General features: G+C 39.8%; 3 protein-coding genes and 3 non-coding genes across 12 annotated transcripts in view; 3 read left to right on the forward strand and 3 right to left on the reverse strand.

The window, feature by feature from the left end:
• Positions 1–1,014: 1,014 nt before the first annotated feature.
• Positions 1,015–1,086, forward strand: Trnaw-cca (transfer RNA tryptophan (anticodon CCA)). Its single transcript has one exon. It is a non-coding gene; the product is annotated as a tRNA-Trp (tRNA).
• A 562-nt stretch (positions 1,087–1,648) lies between these two features.
• Positions 1,649–1,730, forward strand: Trnas-aga (transfer RNA serine (anticodon AGA)). The gene has a single exon. It is a non-coding gene; the product is annotated as a tRNA-Ser (tRNA).
• Positions 1,731–2,027: 297 nt separating this feature from the next.
• Positions 2,028–2,101, forward strand: Trnat-agu (transfer RNA threonine (anticodon AGU)). The gene has a single exon. It is a non-coding gene; the product is annotated as a tRNA-Thr (tRNA).
• A 76-nt stretch (positions 2,102–2,177) lies between these two features.
• Positions 2,178–3,472, reverse strand: LOC128875385 (uncharacterized). Of its 2 annotated transcripts, none has more exons than XM_054120917.1 (4): positions 3,264–3,472; positions 2,892–3,156; positions 2,519–2,811; positions 2,178–2,430 (listed from the first exon to the last, which is right to left on the reverse strand). In XM_054120917.1, exons 1-4 carry the CDS (start codon positions 3,267–3,269, stop codon positions 2,299–2,301), a joined length of 696 nt encoding a protein of 231 aa, XP_053976892.1. In that variant the 5' UTR covers positions 3,270–3,472; the 3' UTR covers positions 2,178–2,298. The 2 variants fall into 2 exon arrangements, with proteins under 2 accessions (XP_053976892.1, XP_053976893.1); XM_054120918.1 differs by having other exon boundaries at positions 2,291–2,443.
• A 122-nt stretch (positions 3,473–3,594) lies between these two features.
• On the reverse strand, positions 3,595–6,911 carry LOC128875382 (transmembrane protein 161B). Its single transcript, XM_054120909.1, has 11 exons — positions 6,608–6,911; positions 6,412–6,515; positions 6,083–6,338; positions 5,905–5,984; positions 5,592–5,807; positions 5,410–5,526; positions 5,198–5,338; positions 4,942–5,116; positions 4,763–4,859; positions 4,522–4,685; positions 3,595–4,434 (listed from the first exon to the last, which is right to left on the reverse strand). The coding sequence occupies exons 1-11, from the start codon at positions 6,608–6,610 to the stop codon at positions 4,315–4,317; spliced, it is 1,473 nt and encodes a 490-aa protein (XP_053976884.1). The 5' UTR covers positions 6,611–6,911; the 3' UTR covers positions 3,595–4,314.
• Positions 6,912–7,271: 360 nt separating this feature from the next.
• LOC128875383 (epsilon-sarcoglycan) overlaps positions 7,272–19,308 on the reverse strand; it is a 25,002-nt gene continuing 12,965 nt past the window's right edge. For 5 of the 6 annotated variants that reach the window (XM_054120916.1, XM_054120913.1, XM_054120910.1 and 2 more), the window contains 9 exons: positions 18,062–18,200; positions 16,474–16,613; positions 16,103–16,278; positions 15,906–16,007; positions 11,552–11,726; positions 11,212–11,456; positions 7,997–8,140; positions 7,850–7,918; positions 7,272–7,783 (listed from right to left, as the gene is read on the reverse strand). In XM_054120916.1, the coding sequence (XP_053976891.1) occupies positions 7,759–7,783; positions 7,850–7,918; positions 7,997–8,140; positions 11,212–11,456; positions 11,552–11,726; positions 15,906–16,007; positions 16,103–16,278; positions 16,474–16,613; positions 18,062–18,185 (1,200 nt within the window). In that variant the 5' untranslated portion in view covers positions 18,186–18,200 and the 3' untranslated portion in view covers positions 7,272–7,758. Of the gene's footprint in view, positions 7,784–7,849; positions 7,919–7,996; positions 8,141–11,211; positions 11,457–11,551; positions 11,727–15,905; positions 16,008–16,102; positions 16,279–16,473; positions 16,614–18,061; positions 18,201–18,422; positions 19,288–19,308 lie in introns of those variants that run through there. The other variant, XM_054120911.1, reaches the window with a different exon arrangement.

The following is a 19,308-nucleotide window of genomic DNA, read 5'->3' on the forward strand; positions in this document are numbered from 1 at the left end:
CCAAAATTGAAATTAATAATACGTCCTTGCACGTGTGCACAGATGGAACTCTTCGTAGATCCAATCTTTTCTTCGTTGTTCCCTATCATCGTATGTCACAAACGCAATCCTCCCGCTGTTATTCGTAGATGGATCAAACCTTATTACGCTTTCCCCTAAAATTAACGTGCAGTTCTGTGAAAGGGTGGGGGAACCTGCCTTTCATATAGCTGAAGCTTCTATATACATACATTAGCCGGTGTGCTTGTACTCCAGCGCTTCTATCGGTGGCGTCATGAAATTACTTGGCTGCATGCGTTCCTGTTGAAAAAATTCCTCACGGGCGAAAGTCAAGGTATGACGGAATATCGCAACAGCCCCACCGCCTGGTTGCGAAGCGAGTACAGTGTCCGACCACTGGCTACCAGACATGCTAACGTTTACAACATGATAGCCTGGTGCTAGGAGGGGCTTTGTGAGACAACCCGCGCGAAACTCTTTTCAACGTAGGGAGAGATGCAGCTTCCTGCAGCGGTATGCTGCTCGGATATTTCAGTGCTTGCATGCGGGATGTGAGCACGCACCGCGTGCTTGTCCCTTAAAACATTGCATTGATTAATGACATGTTCAGAACGAAATTCTGGATTTTGCTTTCAAATTTCAAGGAGTACTGCATATAATCAGCATTAACATTGTTTGCTTAATCTCATTACTCTTCACAATTACGATTAAATGATTACTTTATCGATAAATGCGTGAAAAAGAAAAGTAAGTATTTAAATCTACCATTAAGTTCACTGGTAGGTAGTTTACAGGCGGGTTTGCCATATGTGCAAATGCGTTCTATTGTATTGGCACCTTGTTTGTCGTTTTATATATATTCTACTGTCGATCGAAGTAGAATATAATAATAACCATCAAACGTTTTGTTTATTCGAATGTCTGCCTGGATAAATAAGCTTTTCTATATAAATCATAGATCCAACTTGAAGGAAAAAAGAAAGTATTCCATTCTATGAGGATCGATGTAATAAGGACTCCGTGGCGCAACGGTAGCGCGTCTGACTCCAGATCAGAAGGTTGCGTGTTCAAATCACGTCGGGGTCAATTTCATTTTTTTTTTTTTGTAAATTTTTATAAATTGTAATTAATCCAATTTCAATTTGAGTTCCTTATTTCCCTTATGAAATCTGAAGTTTTAAACGTAGTTTTTAATCGTCGAAACTGCTAGTATTCTTGCTAGGATGAACAGTACTCTCAATGAGAAATGCTCAAGTTCGTAGAGAACTCGAGGTGCTTAGGCTTGGTTTATTTAAGTGCAGAACTGTCACTTTAATTATTGCATCGTCTATTGGGACCCACTGGCCTTCCTCTAGCTCGGGTACCTCGGGATCGCTAAGCCTGTACTGTAGCTGCCTATTCGCATGCTACAGCCCCTGAGGTTTGAAGAGAACTCGTTCCCCTTTGACCGCTAAATGTGGCGCCACCAACCAGTCTAACAGCTTTTCTGTTTTTCTTCAGACATATAGATAATGTTATCTAATTCGATAACACTCTGAAATGGTTTACGGTACTGTGACAAAAGCTTAATCTTTGCTAAAGCACACTGATCGTATTATTGTAAATTATAATTTGTTTGATTTTCAGAATTTAAAAAAGGTTAATCATAGCAGTCGTGGCCGAGTGGTTAAGGCGTCTGACTAGAAATCAGATTCCCTCTGGGAGCGTAGGTTCGAGTCCTACCGACTGCGAAAAGCCACATGACGTTGGCATTTCGTTTTTGCATGTATTACAATATATAAAATAATATCGATTCAGATATTCCATTTTATTTGTCACAAATGCTATACGTGGAATATTATTTTGGTGCGCAATTTTTGTGTACAAAGAAACATATGTTACAAGAAAGTGTAGTCTTCTATTTATACATAAAGAAAGACTGAATAAAAGTAATATAGTTAAGAAAATTATGATACCAAATTTGATTCCGTTTAAGTTCGAGTAACATTTGCACCGATTGTATTTAATAATTTAAAAACGTGGTCGAAGGCGCCGTGGCTTAGTTGGTTAAAGCGCCTGTCTAGTAAACAGGAGATCGGGGGTTCGAATCCCCCCGGGGCCTTGAGGATTTATTTTTATTAAATTTTAACAAGTTTTACGTAATAACTTTCATAACTATAACAACAGTTTCTGCAATATCAAAAGTAAAACAGTATTTATTTAAATATTATTTTTTTACGATACAAATAATAAATAAAAGCGAGTCATGTACAACGTGGTAAAATTAAAGCTATTCATACGACGTATATTGTTTATTATTTAAAAGTCGAATTTATAGCCATTTCCAGAAACTTTAACACGTGCTACCGACGGTGCAGAGGAGTACGCAATCCCTAATAAATTTTGAGGTTGTTGCTGTTCTTCCTGTTGCAATTCCACCTGTTCAGGGACCTACGGATGATTACTATTAAACAAAAACCAGATTTGAATTGTGTACAACACACAACTAACGGGGTCTTATAATTATTTATACTTTTACCTGTTGCGTTTGCGTAGCTTGTGCCTGTGCTTGAGATTGTGCTTGAGCCTGTGCTTGAGCCTGTACTTGAGCTTGCCTTAGTGCGAGAAGTTGTGCCAATTGTGCTTGATAGTGACCAGCTGCGGAATAAGTTTGTTGGGGCTGTTGATATTGTTGTAACTGTTGATAATAAGCCAATGTAGCAGGATCTATGGGAGTTTGGTAAGGCAATGGCGCAGGTGCTGGTGCTACAAATGCAGGTGGAACTGGTGCAGTTGCATAACCATTTGCAATAGGACCAACTGGAAATGTACCTACAAAATTACAGAACACAATGACAAGTGCACTTCACTTTTCTAGACACATATTTCAATCAAAGTTACGCAAAACAAACCTAAGCCGGGATTTCTATAAGCAAGCGCGTTAGCAACATTGGGATAAACTTTTTGTGCTAAATAAGGATTTCCAATACTGGAACTGAATGACTGATGAGAGCTGGGGCCACTGAATGCGAATGCAGTTTGCGTTAAACCTGGTCTGATAAAATTGAAGGATGCGTGTTGATCAGAACTCCCTAGTAAATTCGTCGGTCTCACGCCTTGAACAGGTGGTTCGGCAGATGCCGTGAGAAGCATCATGCAGCAAAATACTAGGTGTTTCTGAAAATATTAGCTTTTAATAAAATATATAAAGTGATCGACTAGCTGTAGATACATTAAAGTAAAAGGGTACTCCGTGTGATAGAGCTGACGGAAAAAATACTTACCAACATTTTGCAAACTTATGGTACACCTGAAAGTTTCTCAGTAGAACGAATGACAGTATTATCACCAGTGAACATTAACACACTATTCTGACGCTAAGTCAGCTTGTTGGGGAGTTATATATCGCGGAAGCAGCCAGGTTGATACGTGAGTAGCATCGCATCGACACATTTTCAGGCACACAATGACACTTTCTCCAAGATGGGACAATCCATGAATCGTAATCGCTTAATATAAAATGTCTTTCTTTACAGAAGATTTTCGTAATATACCGTGATATAAACAATAATTCGATAATTAACAAAATTAGAATGACGAATAAGTACAAATTCATCATGGTTTACCATATTTTCATTAAATACTGATACATCGTTGATAAAATTATTCGTTGTCGTACATAAAACTCGAATAAGCATTTTGTACAGAAATATATACAAGATAACATTATATTTTACCGCAGCGAGTATGTAAAAGGTAATGAAATATATCTATTCGATTCATCTAGGTTCGTGGAACTAACGAGGAAAGTTGCTTTCGATCAGTCTAAATTGGAGTTGATACGCAGACGAGTTATTAATTGTAATCAGTTAGTCGTTCGTCGAATATTAAATAGGTTATTTATCGGCAGTGATACAATTTATTTATGTCTCGCACACATTCGAAAGCCTTACTTTATGTTCGACCATAAAACATCTGCGAATTTACTTCCGATACTATACGTACAGTATTGACTTTTATATACCGTTATTACGTACAATACGTAATAACAAAAATCTTGCAGTCGTTCACTTTAAGTCTTCAAGTCGAAATAGTATTTATTCGTATTACAATCGTAGCACTTTTTATTGCTATGCGTATTACAAATTTTAAAAGTTATTACGAACGCTCCTCTTAAACAACCAGTATTGTGCGTACCTTAACTTAGGTACTTTTTTAAGATAAATTATTTTCAAGACATGTTCGCCAAGTAGTCCAATGGTTTCCAAACCAGTTGTGAAATACGACGTAAATTTGTGCGTTGCGACATCGAACATTCTTTTCTGTGGTATCCTTTTACATACTAGAAAAGTATGACTGATAAAACATTCCCATAGCGGTAGTTGCAAATAACGCAAAACAACTCCACCATGTTGCTAAACCTAACAAACCTCTGTACACTTCTGTTGTAAAAATCTGCGAAACAACAAATGATATCATGAGTGCGTTTCGTAAAATTGTTCTTAGCGAATCCTTAGTGGAAATGATTAATAGTAGCGTTACCTGTTTTAAGGAACTCAACGCAAGCTGAAAATCTTGGGCTGTCTGGACAACAGTTTTTTCGGTATCGTCATTATTTATTGCATTTAGTACAGAATTGGGTGCTTCATCTGCTGGACACTCTTCAACTGCTGTCCCTTTTAAAAGACCTTGCCATGTATAACCGCCTAAACGTATAAATAGACAACACGTTAAAATAGCATTATTTGCAATGAATGGATTATTTGATCGACATTTTTTTTACCTAATGTTTTGTACATAAATGTGAAAAATAAGCATATAATAATTGGAACAACGAATTGCAACGCTACGACGCATAAATAATAAAATACGGCTGCAATCTGAAACAAGTCATGAAACAGACTTTACTGTCGATAATTTTTTTTTATTTTCAACAAAATATACGTTGTAAATATTTTATACCTTTTTCTGTAAATCGACATTTTTAATTCTACCAGCTTCTTTCTTTTGATTTTCTAATCGTTGTACAGCTAAATTAAGGTACGATTGCAAGTACATTGGCATTAATATGAGTTTTAATAAGACTGCAACAACAATTGCAATTAACCTCATGCTTTCAAAACTTGGGGACGTCATTCTGCAATGATATATCTATGGCTTATAAAAAAACTTTTACCTATATATATTTTATTATACCATTAATTTAGCTTTCACTTACAATGGCCCATTCATACCAGTAAATATTCGAACTGTGAGGTAATCTCTGCTTATAGGCTTAATCCATAAGCATACTAATAGAAGCGGAGACGCGTAACTAAGATTCGCTATTAGCACTAATAGCTTTTGATCTTTATAATATCTGAAATGTACTGTTTTCATTATCAGTTTATGATAATCATAGCATTTTAAAAATGAATACAACATTCGTACCTCAATGCATCCCAATGCATTTTTGATACCCTCAATCCTGGGAAAGTAAAAAAAGAACCAAGCAAACCACACCACAAGGCAAGGAAGAACTTTAGAACAATTTTTGATGCAGGCCCTCTACAAAATGATGTACAAGAATAGAGGTACAAAATAAAAAAGAACTTTAAGATCTAAAGACTTACGTAGAAGAAAGACCTTGATTGTCTAGAAACAATGACGCACTATGATTGAAGCTAACATAGGCTTTGTCTAATCCAATTTCAAGATTTTTTTCGTCAACTATAAGAATCACCATAGCTATGAGGAGATAAGCAAATCCGGTAACAATACACGTAGACCTTTCGCCGGTACTCTCCTTTCCTGTGAAATATTGTATCCACAGAGAAAGTAATACTTTGCTAGTTACTAATTAAGGAAGTTAAACTCAAAATACAAGATTTATTTTTAAGAAAAAGGATGCAGCTTTGTAATGTAGGTCAACAGTGAAAAGGATACAATGCAAAACCAAGAACCAATGAGCACCAAAGCATACTTAGATTAATCTCATCTTTGATTGGATAAAAGTGATTGTATACCTGTTTAGCACCAAAGAGACATAAGTATAAAATACAGTAAAGATACAGATATGAAGAAGAGATAACTACTATGGTCATTCGAACAAACCAGTACCAACCTCTGTCATTATATAAACTGCAGTAGCATAAACAGAAAAATCCAATAACCACTGATACTCTGTATAATATTTTAAATGCACAACATCCAACGTAGTTATTTTAGCACTCTCCAGTGTAATATCCAAATTTCTAGGAACATGAAATACATCACCAACTTTTCCATTTTCTGTATGCTTATTTTTCTTGGGTTTCTCCTTAGGTACACCCACCAGAGCTCTCAGTTGCTGGTCAGTTGGATACAAATAACGTGTTAACCTATAATAACAATTGCATGTTACATTAATTTTATGTTTCTCTTGGTCTTAATCACTCTTAATCCCATACATACCCGGTAGAGCATAAAATCCATCTTGCCAATGAAAAATGTGGAGTTAATTTCTGAATGATACTGACCATAATTAGAGTAATGACCAACTGAGCCCCCAAAAGAGCCTAAGACAATTTACATACAAATTTAGAATGGAACATTTAATGTTTACCTTTGTTCGTTACGTATTAGATGCAATTATATTCGGAAATATTACCATGGTTGAATTCGTTATAGAATTTAAAAATTACAGTAGATCCACCGGTCTCACGAAAATGAACATTCCATCACGGTATTCGTAATTCACAGAGACACACGGCAATTAATTATCTCGCATTTAACGCCGGTAATGCGTGGTCGCCCATTGTAAATGGCACACGATCGAAAGCTGGTTTTATAAATAGTTGTAACCCCGCGAAACCAAAAGCATCGTAACCCTTTGGATGGGATATGAGGTTGAGGTTATTTCCAGTTATTTCGAAACTATCTGTGGCACAGAGCAGTTTTTGTATGTTGCAAAGGAATCGTTGCTATGTTCACGGTGATAGCATGATACTCCTTAGAGAACGCATGCGCACTCGGAATCGAGATTTGAAAAACACCGAAACTTCGCCTCATTTTCAAACTGAATGTAAATAACGCATGCATATTATTTACTATTTACAAAAATTGCTACAAAAGCAGGGTCTTTAGAAGAAGAAGAAAGATCCGCGTATCTTATATCTTCTGTTGCAGGAAATACTCTACATTGGTGAAACATCAAAGATTAAAATGTAATCTACCCTAAGCAATAAGGAACTTTGATCAAAACGATCGAGACAATTGCATGTATGTAATTATATATTATTGGTGAATGGATATCATTTATCGTTACGCAGATATGTCATTATCATTATGTATAATTACTACATATCTACCAGTTGTATAATTCATAGTTTTGTACGTTTCATTGAAAAAAAAATTGAATGAATAACTCTCATTTACAGAAAAAAATACTTAAAATTCTTGAATACAGTCATCCGGTGTTTGGTAGAAAATTGGCGGGGAAATTCTGTAACTTATAATAGGCTAGAATATGATAGCAGTTTAAATAATTGTCGAATGATATGTACAATGCTTTATAATAAATAAATAAGTTATAACATTTCAATGGCAACTTGAAGTCAGTCTGTTTGCTATAAATAATAATGTAAAATTAAGTGTCATGTTTCGCGCGATTATTAAAGCTATTTATTGCCAACGGCGAGCATTATCGAAGAAGTATGCGACATGGAGCCAGTTCCGACGAATTTTGCGGTTCTCCTCATAGTTGCGACAGGAAATTTTATTCCCTCAGCAAAACCACGTCTTAGCTGGCTCCTCGTGTAGTCAGAAATCGGCTCGAACCCCAGCCCTGAATAACAAATTTTGTATATTATTGTACAGCTAAAAGGATCTAAATGTAATTGTAGGAACTTACAGGTTGCTTGGTCCCGTATACGGTGGTGGACTTGGCCGAATGTACGGATTGCAACGTTCGTTGGATATCCTAAAGGAACAATCATCTTTCCAAAATTGGTGTCCATCGAGTGTCAATAAAATGATCTGAATAAATAACAGAGAATACCTAGGACTTGGCGATAGAGAATCGTTAGGGCTGGAAGGTCGTGCAGAGAGCGACTTTAGAGTTCCTCGTTCATTGGCAGCATACTGGACCATTTGTATGTTATTATTGCCGACTCCTTCTCCTGGAGTGGATTCCCTCTTCTCGCTACAAGAGAAGCAAAGTGAATTAAATACAGACTAAATTACTAATTATAAGCGATAATTTGTTTTTTTCTTTTTTGTTGCCTTACTAATAGTTTTTAAACTCTTTCTACGTTCTGGTAGCAAATTATATATTCTTTGTTTGCCGTGGAAACACGCGATTATGTAGTAAAATTGTTCGAAATTATCGAACCACGAATCATCATTGAATTGCACTCGTTAACGTTCTTACGTAGTTTCTTAAGCACCACTTGTTATCTCGCAACAGCAACAAGTCACCAAAGTGATTAGTACGAGTTAATGCCATCGTGTTGCGTGTACTCGGCTGTATGCCTATCGGCGAGAAAAATGTTAAACTCGTCGAAAATACTATCAGAGATCGTTTCTATCGAGGAAAAAGAGACACAGCTCTACTTTTATGCGCGCACAAAGTTAAGGTAGCGTCCGCGAGGGCGACAAAGAGAAAAGTAAAGCATACTTATTAAACATTGGTACGAACCGTGTTTCTTGATCATTCAAATAGATTCCGCCCATTATCGTTAAAATGTTGTTTTTTTTTTCAATGACTCACAACATCAATGACGCGCGTGTCCTATTCTTGGTTTATTTTTCACTTTACCCGCATTATGTGGTAGCCTAATGGCAATTACCTTGATCGCGTGTGTAGTTCACGAGCCGCGGCACCCTTGAACGGCAAGGTAATTTCATATCGGACATTTCATACGCCATCGTTTTTTGCAACGTATGACGTCCAATGAGAATCTAAACTCTGGTTAGAATCTCCTCGCGTCTGCACGCGCGCGTTTTTCGCCTCAAATATTTTTCTATAACAAGGGAAGCCTCTGTCGCCATGAGAAAGGGGCTGATCTTTGGAAAGTAATACAAACATGAACCACTCCGGTATTTTAGAAAATTCTAAAAAAAAAAAAATACGACAGATCCTATATTTCCACGATATGCAAACTCGATTAAGATCAGACGTTGGAGTTGACAGCATGCCTTCGAGAAACGCGTGAAATCCGGTTTCCACTTTTCAAGATAAATGCAGCTGTTCCCTTCCAAGAGAAACAGCAACATTTACGGATTATACTACGACCAGTTCTACGAACGCGATTACCTTCTTCGCCGCAACGATGCGGGTAATTGTAAATGAAGCTCGTGATCGAATCGACGCGTAACAAAGGAGTGTTGTCGTGTACCAGGTACGAGGGAAAAAATCTGCGCGACGACCGATTAGACATCAGCCAATGACGCGTGAACTATTAAATAGCGGATTCGAACTAGACCTCGGATAAGGATAGGATATTTGAATAGTTCAATGTTCGTGTATCTTATAGTCACTCGAATACGACAAATAAACTTCGCATATTATCTACTATTTAATTACCATTGTTTTCTCATAGAGTCTCGCATTTTTGGTTACTGAAGCAAATTCGATCGACTATTCGATGACTAACGGTTAATGTATAATAAATTGTCACGATTAGCGAAATAATTAGTGATTGCGGATTGCGAAAGTAATCCAAAGATGTGGATCATTCGCCTCGCGCGATCTGAACGATTGTAAGAAATGATCTCTACCTCCAGCGCGGTCATTTACCCCTGTAACACGTTTTTTCTACCTAGACGTGACGTTCATATTAATGAGAATTGCATCAGAACCGCTACTTCGTCAGAAGAAATTGGCAAAGTGCTCTTCTCTAAACTAACTAAAAACGAATTCGAGGCTTTGCCATGTAAGTTAGCCGATCTTGGACACGTACAGTTTTATTACTCGCGCGTACGAATACAAGAAAGCTCGTTGTATGCATACACATACGCGCGTACGCATTCTTGTTAAACGGGATGATTCCGTGCCTCGTATACCGATTAGTCGTGACCGAGAAGTCGTCGATGCAACCATAAACGCCAGTGGTATGCTTCGACGATAAGTGAACTGTATATTAATCGGCACCACCGGTGCACGGGTCGCGAAATACCGAACTCTATCTATTTATACCCCGAGATCAGTATACACGTGCACGTATGAAGGAAAAATCGCTTATTTATTTCTGTTTATAAACATCATTGAGCCGACTTACGTAGATCGTATTTATCATAATAGTTGTACAAACATCCTCGTGCTTTGCCGTTAACCAACTGCATCTTTCAGTATCTACCTATTTTTAACTCGCTGGCGTCTATTTTTTGCACGTTTTTTTTCTGTTTTTGTCTCCCTTGTTTACGTTGTCTTGACTACTTGTCTCTAGTTTATTATGTTGTCTACGAGGGAGTTGAATAAATATTCACAGTACTCTTAGATTTGATCAAACACGGAGTAGCGAATAATTTTATCTTACAAAAGGGGCGACAGAAGGTTAATAATTTCTACTTTGGTTCCAAGGCTGCTTTATCGACTCGATCGCGCGTTACCCGCTATTATGGCTCTGTATTATCGTCAACTGGTTTAAAGGTCGGTGAAATTATATACCTTGTATAATTAAATACGATACGCGTTATCTACCGGAAGTCTGTTGATAGACGTTTCAATTGCAATGTCTACCTACCGTAACTATTAACTGTATCGTTCATAGTTAAACACGTTTACCGATTACCTATTCGTGCATCGATTATGATTATCGAGGTACGCCATTCGTCGTAATCGTATTTCCAATCGTACCACCGTCCGGCACGTCGCCACTTGACCAGAGATATCGTGGGTTGCTTATGAATGAAACCAGTCGTAGTAGTAGCCCCCTCTATCTCGTCTTAGCGACCCTACCACTTATGCTCGTTGCTTATACACAACTACACGCTGGAATTCATTCCCCGAGCACGTGGGCCGTGTGGAATGACAAATGCAATTTTGGTCGACGTTCTCTAATGCACGTTCCCAAACAAATGCGCGCGTTTGTCGACCTCGCCTCGTGAAAAATAAATCATTAGAAGTAGGCGGGTCAGGGCTGTGTCGAGTGCTCGCGTATCCCTTTGGCTAGATGTGGCCACTATTTTATTGTACCATATCGATGCTAACTGTTGCGACAAAGTATTGCTACCATTTTGGTACCGATAGGCAGCAGAGGGATGTATACTCACATCTTCTCGTGGTTTAAGCACAACACGGTGCTGAGCAACGCGGCCAGCACGAGAAGCAGTATCGTGGGCACGAAGATCGTGGTGACGATTTCGTTGAAGTAACTTCTAGTGGGAATGCTGGCTTTCGTCGACCTGGCCCACCGCCACTCCGTGTGCTCGGAAATTCCAGGCAAACCAATCACGTTCACGCTGGGCCCTTGGCTCGCCCAGCTCTCGTGCTGCAAACTCTGCTGCTCTTGCTCCAACTGAATGGAACATCGGCATCGTTAGAAAAATCTTATAGCTAACACTTTGCTCCAAGGATAGACGAATTTTGCACGTTTTTAAACGAGCCACATACCAATTTGAAGGAACACCAGTCCAACGCGAATTCCGCCTCCCTGAAGAGCCTCTCTACGCTGGTACGCTTGAAATCTCGTGGACAAGAAGACAATTTCCACAGTGGCTTCACCTCTTCTTGCAGTTCGTTCAGCTCTTGCGAGAACGGTAACGAACTTCCTAGCCTCACAACGACTCTGTCGCACAAAAAAAGATACATACACGTGGCTCGTACCAGCGATCATTTTCCCACGTTTTTGCGCGTGCTATCCAAGGAGGATGAATACTACGTTAAACTAATTCTACGTTCCGAGAAAAATGCAGCACGTGATTTCCTGAAGAGGAATGCGTATTTCTTCAACGATTCGAATAAAGTTTTGAAATATATTTATGTTCGTATCTGTATACCCTCGCGATATGTTATCGTTACACGTTACCTTGTCTATCGCTAATTTTACCAAGTGCGTTATACTTTAATAACATTGAAAGTTGTAATTGTCTCGTAGGAAGGTCTTCCCGACGCGTGGCCTCGAAATGGTACCAGGAAATGGGTTTATTTTTGCGCTGTTGAAAGAACTAAATGAGATCCTCTATTTTCGTCCGTGGATAGCAAACACGACGCGTAACGAATTCACTCGTGACGGACAATGAGCGTTTGCTCCAGACGCGGTTTTCTTCGACGACATCGTGCGCTCCCGTAGTAGAAGAATTACCTGTACTAGTCGGAATGCCTGTGGGATCTGGCTACGTGCACCGCGACACGTCGTGTCCAGCTTTCAAGTTGCGTCATCGCTTTCCCGCTCGTGCATTATTCTCCATATCTCGACCGAATATTCAGGAGAATTCCCACGCGTCTTTTCCGCTTTCCTCAATCGACTAGCGCAACGGTTTTCGACGTTTTTAAGGTCGCGACATAGTTTAAGAAACGACTGGTTTTTTTTTGGGACTGTTGTCATCTATGTCGTTAAGAATCATTGGACTAAAGCCTCGAGATGCGTCCTTTACGGTAGCTATTCTTCCGTACGAGTTATTCTTCTACCTGAGAGCTAAAATTATACGCCGCTCGTCCGTGGAGAATTTTTCTAACGGTAAACCACGATTGCAAAGCAGCTGAGCAGGCTCTATCTTGATAATTAGATAGACCGATTGTCATTCTCATCGAGTCACTTCGCAGCTATGCAGGATGCGTCAGGGGAAAGGTAAGTCCTGACTGTTCACGTGCTCCAGTCATCGCGAGATCAATTCCTATTTTTCTGCGTCATCGATGACAAGGACTCCCTCGAAAATTTCACGTCTATCGAATAATCCCCGCTCGAAACGTACGTCAACGTCTTGACGCATCTCGCGCATCTCGAGTTATCGATAGCTCACTCGTTACGCCCACGCTACTTCCCGGAAATACGGGTCGCAACACCTTTCACAATTAAATTACCACTTTCGTGCGCAATGCACCGTCTTCGTTCTGTTTACACGGTAACGAAAATAGATAAGCCAATCTTGTCGGATAATCGCGATATCTGTTCAAGAGCCAGCAGTATGTTTCTCGTCGATGTTGCCTCAGTTCTCGTTTCATGTGCAAAGCGAATCATCGTCGAGTGTCGCAACAAACATTCGTTCGATAAGTGTTTCGAGTGGTGGTTCACATTACTTCATGAATCTAGCGCTGGTTAGTTGAAAAATTTCTGAGAGAGAATATGCATCGACGAGATATTGTCAAAGAAAAACTTTCATCGGCATTAGTCGACTAATGCGTCGGGATGCGGTGACGTCTGAGGTTGGGAGTACGAGATAACCGAGCACCAGGCCAAGCCGGAAGCCATTCAGTCGGTCAACTCGTCAGACCGCGCCGACGATGTCGCGCTTACGTTACCAATCTACTTATGTATGCGCAGTCTACGCGACATCAAGGCGTTATAAATTTTTCTACACTGAATTTAGCTTTATGAATAAAGCGTCGAGATTTACACAATGACGCCGCTTCAAGAAAAAGTCTCAATTTTACGATCATCGTTCGACGGGAGACAGACAAAATTACAGTGAAATGATACCGCATATTTTAGTCGTGCCATTAAATGATTACTCGGATGGGTTTTCATTCGTTCGACACGCGATGTAGCATCATTCTATAATGTATTTCTCCTTCTCTCCCTCTCTCTTCTCTTTTTCTTACTCTACATCATTGTATTACTTCCTTTTGTATTGTTTTCAAGGCTAGATTGGCAACAGTATATAGCTGTACCTCGTCTGCACGCCGAACGTACGCTTATTTCTTACGTCTACATATTAATTTTCCGTGACTTTGCTCGATATTAAAACGCTCACAATCTTCGTAGTATCGTAATCATTATTAACTCGAAATTTACTAGTAACGAATAAACAGTTTATTTTTTATCTTCGACTTTTATCCACATCGTTGGTTCGCAGAGTAGCAGGTGTGTTTCGTAACCGCGAGATGTGAAAACCATTCTTCCTGCAGACGATTCTATTCCGCAACCAACACAATCTGCTAGCATCGTCGCACAGGAAGGAAGTCTTCCTACGCGTGGCGCGCGTCCCAGTATGATTTCGCGATCGCGGCTGAAGGTTGCTTCTGCGCGTCTATGACGCGTGCAAACGTTTGCGAGAAATCGTTAACAAGTGAAAGAAGAACGGTCTGAAAACGACTATTGTGCGTCTCGTGGCGATAGGGAACGCGCGAATCATTCCGCCAGAAATACACACCTATTCCTCGGTAGCGGCGCGAGTAATGGGATTACTCATCCGTGAACCGTGTCAGTGATAGTGCACGAAATGATACCGAATTGGCGGGAAAGTGACGCAGAAAATTCGCGGAAATCTTCGTCGATTCAATGAAGATGACACGATCCACGAAACTAGCGCATACAATGAAAGACACGGCGCAGACGTCGGTAAGTTTAGCATGAATCTATTTATCACGATGATTTATACGTAAGTCGAGGAGCAAAAGTACAAGCGAAATCTCGAGTTGATGCTCGTGTCTCGCGGATGCTTTTGTATTTTACGCTGTAAGGAACGTGGTCTTTTAAACTTGTATAACTTCTCGAGAATCGCGTCACTTCAACAGAGTAGCTTCTAGACAAATGGAGTCAACGTCTCGTCAGGATACCTTGATATAAACATGAAAGATAATGAATCGAATCGGAGAAGATAGAATATCGAATTGTATATAATAGTCGCCTTGCGTAATGATTATTATTATCATAATTTGAGGGGGTTACATAATGAACAACTGAAAAAACGAATAACCAAAGATGGATGATCTGTCGAACGTTTCCGCAGATTCCTATCTCTAATGACGTATGTACGCATTTTAAAGTCGCGGACTGAAAGATTTTGCTTTCGTCGAACGTTAGTTTAGCGTCACGCTGCTGTAATGCGCGTCGTAAAAAGCTATCAAGATTGTTTAACATTGCGTTAATTAAGCAATGTTCGAAACGGGAGTTCTGCTGGAAGCCAATAATACTTCTGAATTCATTCTACAATTCGTTAGCTTCTACTTTCCAATGAATTGACTCTCGTTAACGTTGAATGCAACTATTAATTTTCTATTATTAATTTATCGATTCAATTACAATAAAAAATGTAATTATTTTTCCATGAATGATTAATGAATTAATCATACCCGACGGTTGCATACGATTTCTATACTTGTATTATTCATTATTTGATCATACTCAATCGATGCCTCGATCACACGACGATATAAAAATTGCTCACGAAAACCAATGATACGACACTTTTCGTTTCTACGATAATCGTAATTAGTAGTCGGATCACATTTTACTCGACTCAACTCTATAATCGTCCATGTCGCACGATATCGCGCGACTCCGTGCATAAGAAGTGGTAATTATCGATTTCAAAAAAATCGGAGGATGCGTGGGACGCGCGTCACGGCGTTGTTTTCCGTTCATCGGACGATTAATGCGTCAGCGATATCGAAGAAAACACGTTGAATCTCATCGAGTATTGCAATTATTATAATAATGCTAACGGAACCACGTTTTCGATACAAACTTTAGCTTTCCCTAATATAACTGCAAAGAAATTCGAACGTTTTTGGTTTATCTTTCATCTCTCTTTGGCAATACTTGGAATATTAATCGAATGTTATTAACGAGCTACACGCGGACGAGAAACACGTCATACGCTCCACCCACGTGGGAGAGGCTTATGACACTCTTCTTGCGCGGTTGTAATAGTAGCAATGTATCGAAGGCAAATAACGTAAGAGAATTAGCTGAAAACGTTCTAATTTGTTTCAGCTGATAGAGTGTATCTAGATCAATTGCGTTACTCCTGTATTATCTATTGCTTCTCTATTGTTGAAGAGAATCTCAAACTAGGAGACTCACCCTTCACCCTCGCTCGGTTTCAGAGGAAGGCGAGCACCCAGCTCGATGGCGGACGCGAGGAATGTCACGTACAGATCCGTAGCGTTTTTCCACAGCTTTTTCCTGTAAAAATCAATATTTATTATAAACTTATTCGAAACTTTTCTCTAAATAAAAATCGCTCGAGGCTACACCTTCCTTGGTGTTTATCGACAAACCTAAATATATCGAGAAGCTTCTCGGTTCTGTTGCGGTCGAACATGTCCTCCACGTTCAGATTATCGATTTTCAGATGAACCTCGTATTTGGTCAGATTCTCCTTCTCGAGGACGTTCATGTCGAGGACCTTGTGCCTCGTTTCGTACGTGTGCTTATTCAGGCCCACGATCTCCAGCTGAAACCCTCACCGTTGATGCGTTATCGGCGTGTTTTCTCGAGCAAAGAAAGGAACATGCTCGGTGACGCGTTATACTCGTAAGACTCGACAGAAAATGAAACTCTTTTAAAGAAAAAGAGTAGGTCTACGATAGACGTTTTCTCTGCCTATGAGATGATGTACCACAGAGAGCTAATTACGAACTTCGATCACCTGAAAGTATTTCTGATCCTTGGGGGCGACCCCATACAGAAATCCGCGATGATCTCGTTTGCTGTACGTGTAGTGGATCCACGAGGGAAGGTCAGGCGCGTTCAGCAGCGAAGGTTGATACGAAAACTGATCGGATCTTCCTGGAAACGGAAAAAGTCATCGGCGTTATTACTGGAACAAAATATCCCCTATCTCGCGTACTCGATAATAGCCAAGAAATTAAATTCGAAATTTTATTGCTCGCTCGGGATATCCGTGGGTCAAAGTCCACACCGTCCGATTAATTGGATTCTGGGTAAACACGAGCGTGCAATCGCTATGATTTCACCGTGTTCAGAGAAAGACGGTCCCGTCGATTCATAACTGGTCATCGAGCAGAATCGTAACGCGCGCGGCACTTGGCGCCTCGTTCACGATTGCTCGGGGTGACGTCGCGCTAGAAAGTACCGATGCACGTGACACGTGACACAACGTCAGCTGTGAAGCCGATACAACGACGCTCGAGGAACGGACGGGTCCGTCGATTGCTATTCGAGGCGCAACGCGAATGACGCGCGCGGCGATACATACGCTTTAATTTGGACACGGTGAATTCGATTAACGGGCGACAATTGAAAACGCCTATTACTCAACCGCCATTCACGCGTTCGCGAACTGGATTTATAGAATTTAAAGAATATTACGAGATCATTGCCGGGCCGTGTTTCTGCTCGTGACGTTCTTTTTAAGCGAGCACTCATTCGCGTTTCGACTTACTTACGAGTCTTGACTCATCCTAAAAATTCATTTTATAATATCGTATGTGGGTGCGGAATACTATTCTTATTCTATGTCGATCGCACCTGACTGTTCAACCCGTAGATATTACAGATAGAGGAAGGGAGATATAGGCCTGGCTATAAGTGAAACCCGCGACACCTTATCTATCTCTGTGCTTTTATTAATATGAACTGTACACGTATTTATTAAAAGTATAAACGATAATCATTAGACTGCGGATCTTTATGCATTTATAGGAAATTTGAATGTGCAAGACCCTACAGAATGCAAACAATATGCAAGAATATAAAAAAAAATTGAAAGTAAAGTTCATGTTGTAGTATTTACAGAATAAAATAAATTCCTATTTATTAGGTTGTCCCGAAAGTTTCTTTCGCGAGTTGCACCCAATTATTTGATGTGGTCGTGTTTATATAAATAGACAATCTAATTTCATAGATATTCATGTTGTAACAGTAATGGAGCAAAATGAATCGTGCACGATTCAGTAATGTAACATAAAACATAAAATATTGTGCATGTATTACTTATTAATAAAGCGAAAGAAGCTTTTGGGGCAACCTAATAGTTTGAATTTTTTTAGGCACGTTCGCGAAGATTTTATTTTGCAAAAAGATCCGCAGTCTAATAATCACTTATCATCGCGATAAAAATGATATAAGAAGGTGTTGTCATTGAATTTTTCTTAAACATCGGTATCATTTAGGATAGCCATCGAAACGTCTTCCCTCTCAATTGGTTCTCTATCTCTGGGTACAATTTAGAGTGACGCGAGTCAGTCATTGTTCGTTCCGTCGGGTTCCCTTACCGTCGCCGCTGCTCCAGTCGAAAGTCTCTGGCCTGATGGGAATGACGAACACCTCCGTCGTTAAGATGCTCTCGGCGCTCGCGAAGGCCACCGTCAATGACAATAACGCTACGCCCGGGAGCATGATCGCGTAGCGTGTCTGAAAAGTGTCAACAAACGCCCTGCTGTTAAAGGCCCGCCGAACGAAACGATTCTCGTCAGGAATTCGTCCGCGATTCGCGATCAGGAACCTCTCCCAGGCCCGCCACGCGCAATCGTAACACCATCGATCCTCGCGACTTGGGAATTTCCAAACTTCGCGCGCAACAGCTGGCCAATTTACAGGGAACGTCGAGAAAAATAATTCTTCTACGATATTTACCCTTTGCAAGCCAGATTTTCTGACTTCGGTACAGTTCTGTCGAGTCTCACTCGACATAGGACAGCAAAGGGTTAACGACGGTTGATATCAATCCCAGGAATAACAATGAAACGTTACGACAAGATTGTATTAGGTAGACAGAAAGTTGCACTCAATTATTTGATGTGGTCGTGTTTATATAAATAGACAATCTAATTTCATAGATATTCATGTTGTAACAGTAATGTAGCAAAATGAATCGTGCACAATTCGGTAATGTAACATAAAACATAAACTATTGTGCATGTATTACTTATTAATAAAGCGAAAGAAAGTTTTGGAACAACCTAATATTAGGTAGACCGAAAAGTAATGTCGTTTCTTTTACATTAAATTCAAACTTTCCAATAAATTTCTATCTTTAATTCACTATACAATCGCCCTCATTGTCAGAGCAGCCTTGTCACCTAGTGTGCAAATTTTCAATGCCAGAAAAATCAATGAGCTGATAAATGATAAACAAGTATTTAAGATGGCAAAAACGACATTATTTTCCAGTCCACCTAATAGAAGAAACGATCAAGTTAGGAGAGGCGATGGAACGAAAGAGGCTCGAAATAAAACACTGTGGTTCTACGTGTAAAAACAAGATAGAAATCGAGAATTACGAAATTGCGTACGAGGCTTTGTGTTCGAGTAATTAATTGTTGAAAACGAGCGTGAGAGACGTCGGAAGTGGGGACCCGATACTACTGGCGGTCAGCTGACGTCTGACGTTTGTGCGTCGCTGGTAACATGAGTCCCTTATGACGCTTTGGCAACTAATTCCATGGATACAAAGCCTTGAACGCAATTTCGTCATTCTTGATTTTCGTCTTATTTTGATGAGAAGGATAACCCTTTGAAG

Source organism: Hylaeus volcanicus, chromosome 4 (genome assembly GCF_026283585.1).
Source record: "Hylaeus volcanicus isolate JK05 chromosome 4, UHH_iyHylVolc1.0_haploid, whole genome shotgun sequence".
Classification (NCBI taxonomy): Eukaryota; Metazoa; Arthropoda; class Insecta; order Hymenoptera; family Colletidae; genus Hylaeus; species Hylaeus volcanicus.

Excerpts from the sequence above, each read along its gene's own strand:
- LOC128875382 (XM_054120909.1), bottom strand. Across the intron at positions 5,527-5,591 it reads AATCAAGGTCTTTCTTCTAC|AGGGCCTGCATCAAAAATTG; the intron begins GTAAGTCTTTAG and ends ATCATTTTGTAG. Across the intron at positions 4,686-4,762 it reads ATTTATGTACAAAACATTAG|GCGGTTATACATGGCAAGGT; the intron begins GTAAAAAAAATG and ends TTATACGTTTAG.
- LOC128875385 (XM_054120917.1), bottom strand. Across the intron at positions 2,812-2,891 it reads TTATAGAAATCCCGGCTTAG|GTACATTTCCAGTTGGTCCT; the intron begins GTTTGTTTTGCG and ends GTAATTTTGTAG. Across the intron at positions 2,431-2,518 it reads AAGCTACGCAAACGCAACAG|GTCCCTGAACAGGTGGAATT; the intron begins GTAAAAGTATAA and ends AATCATCCGTAG.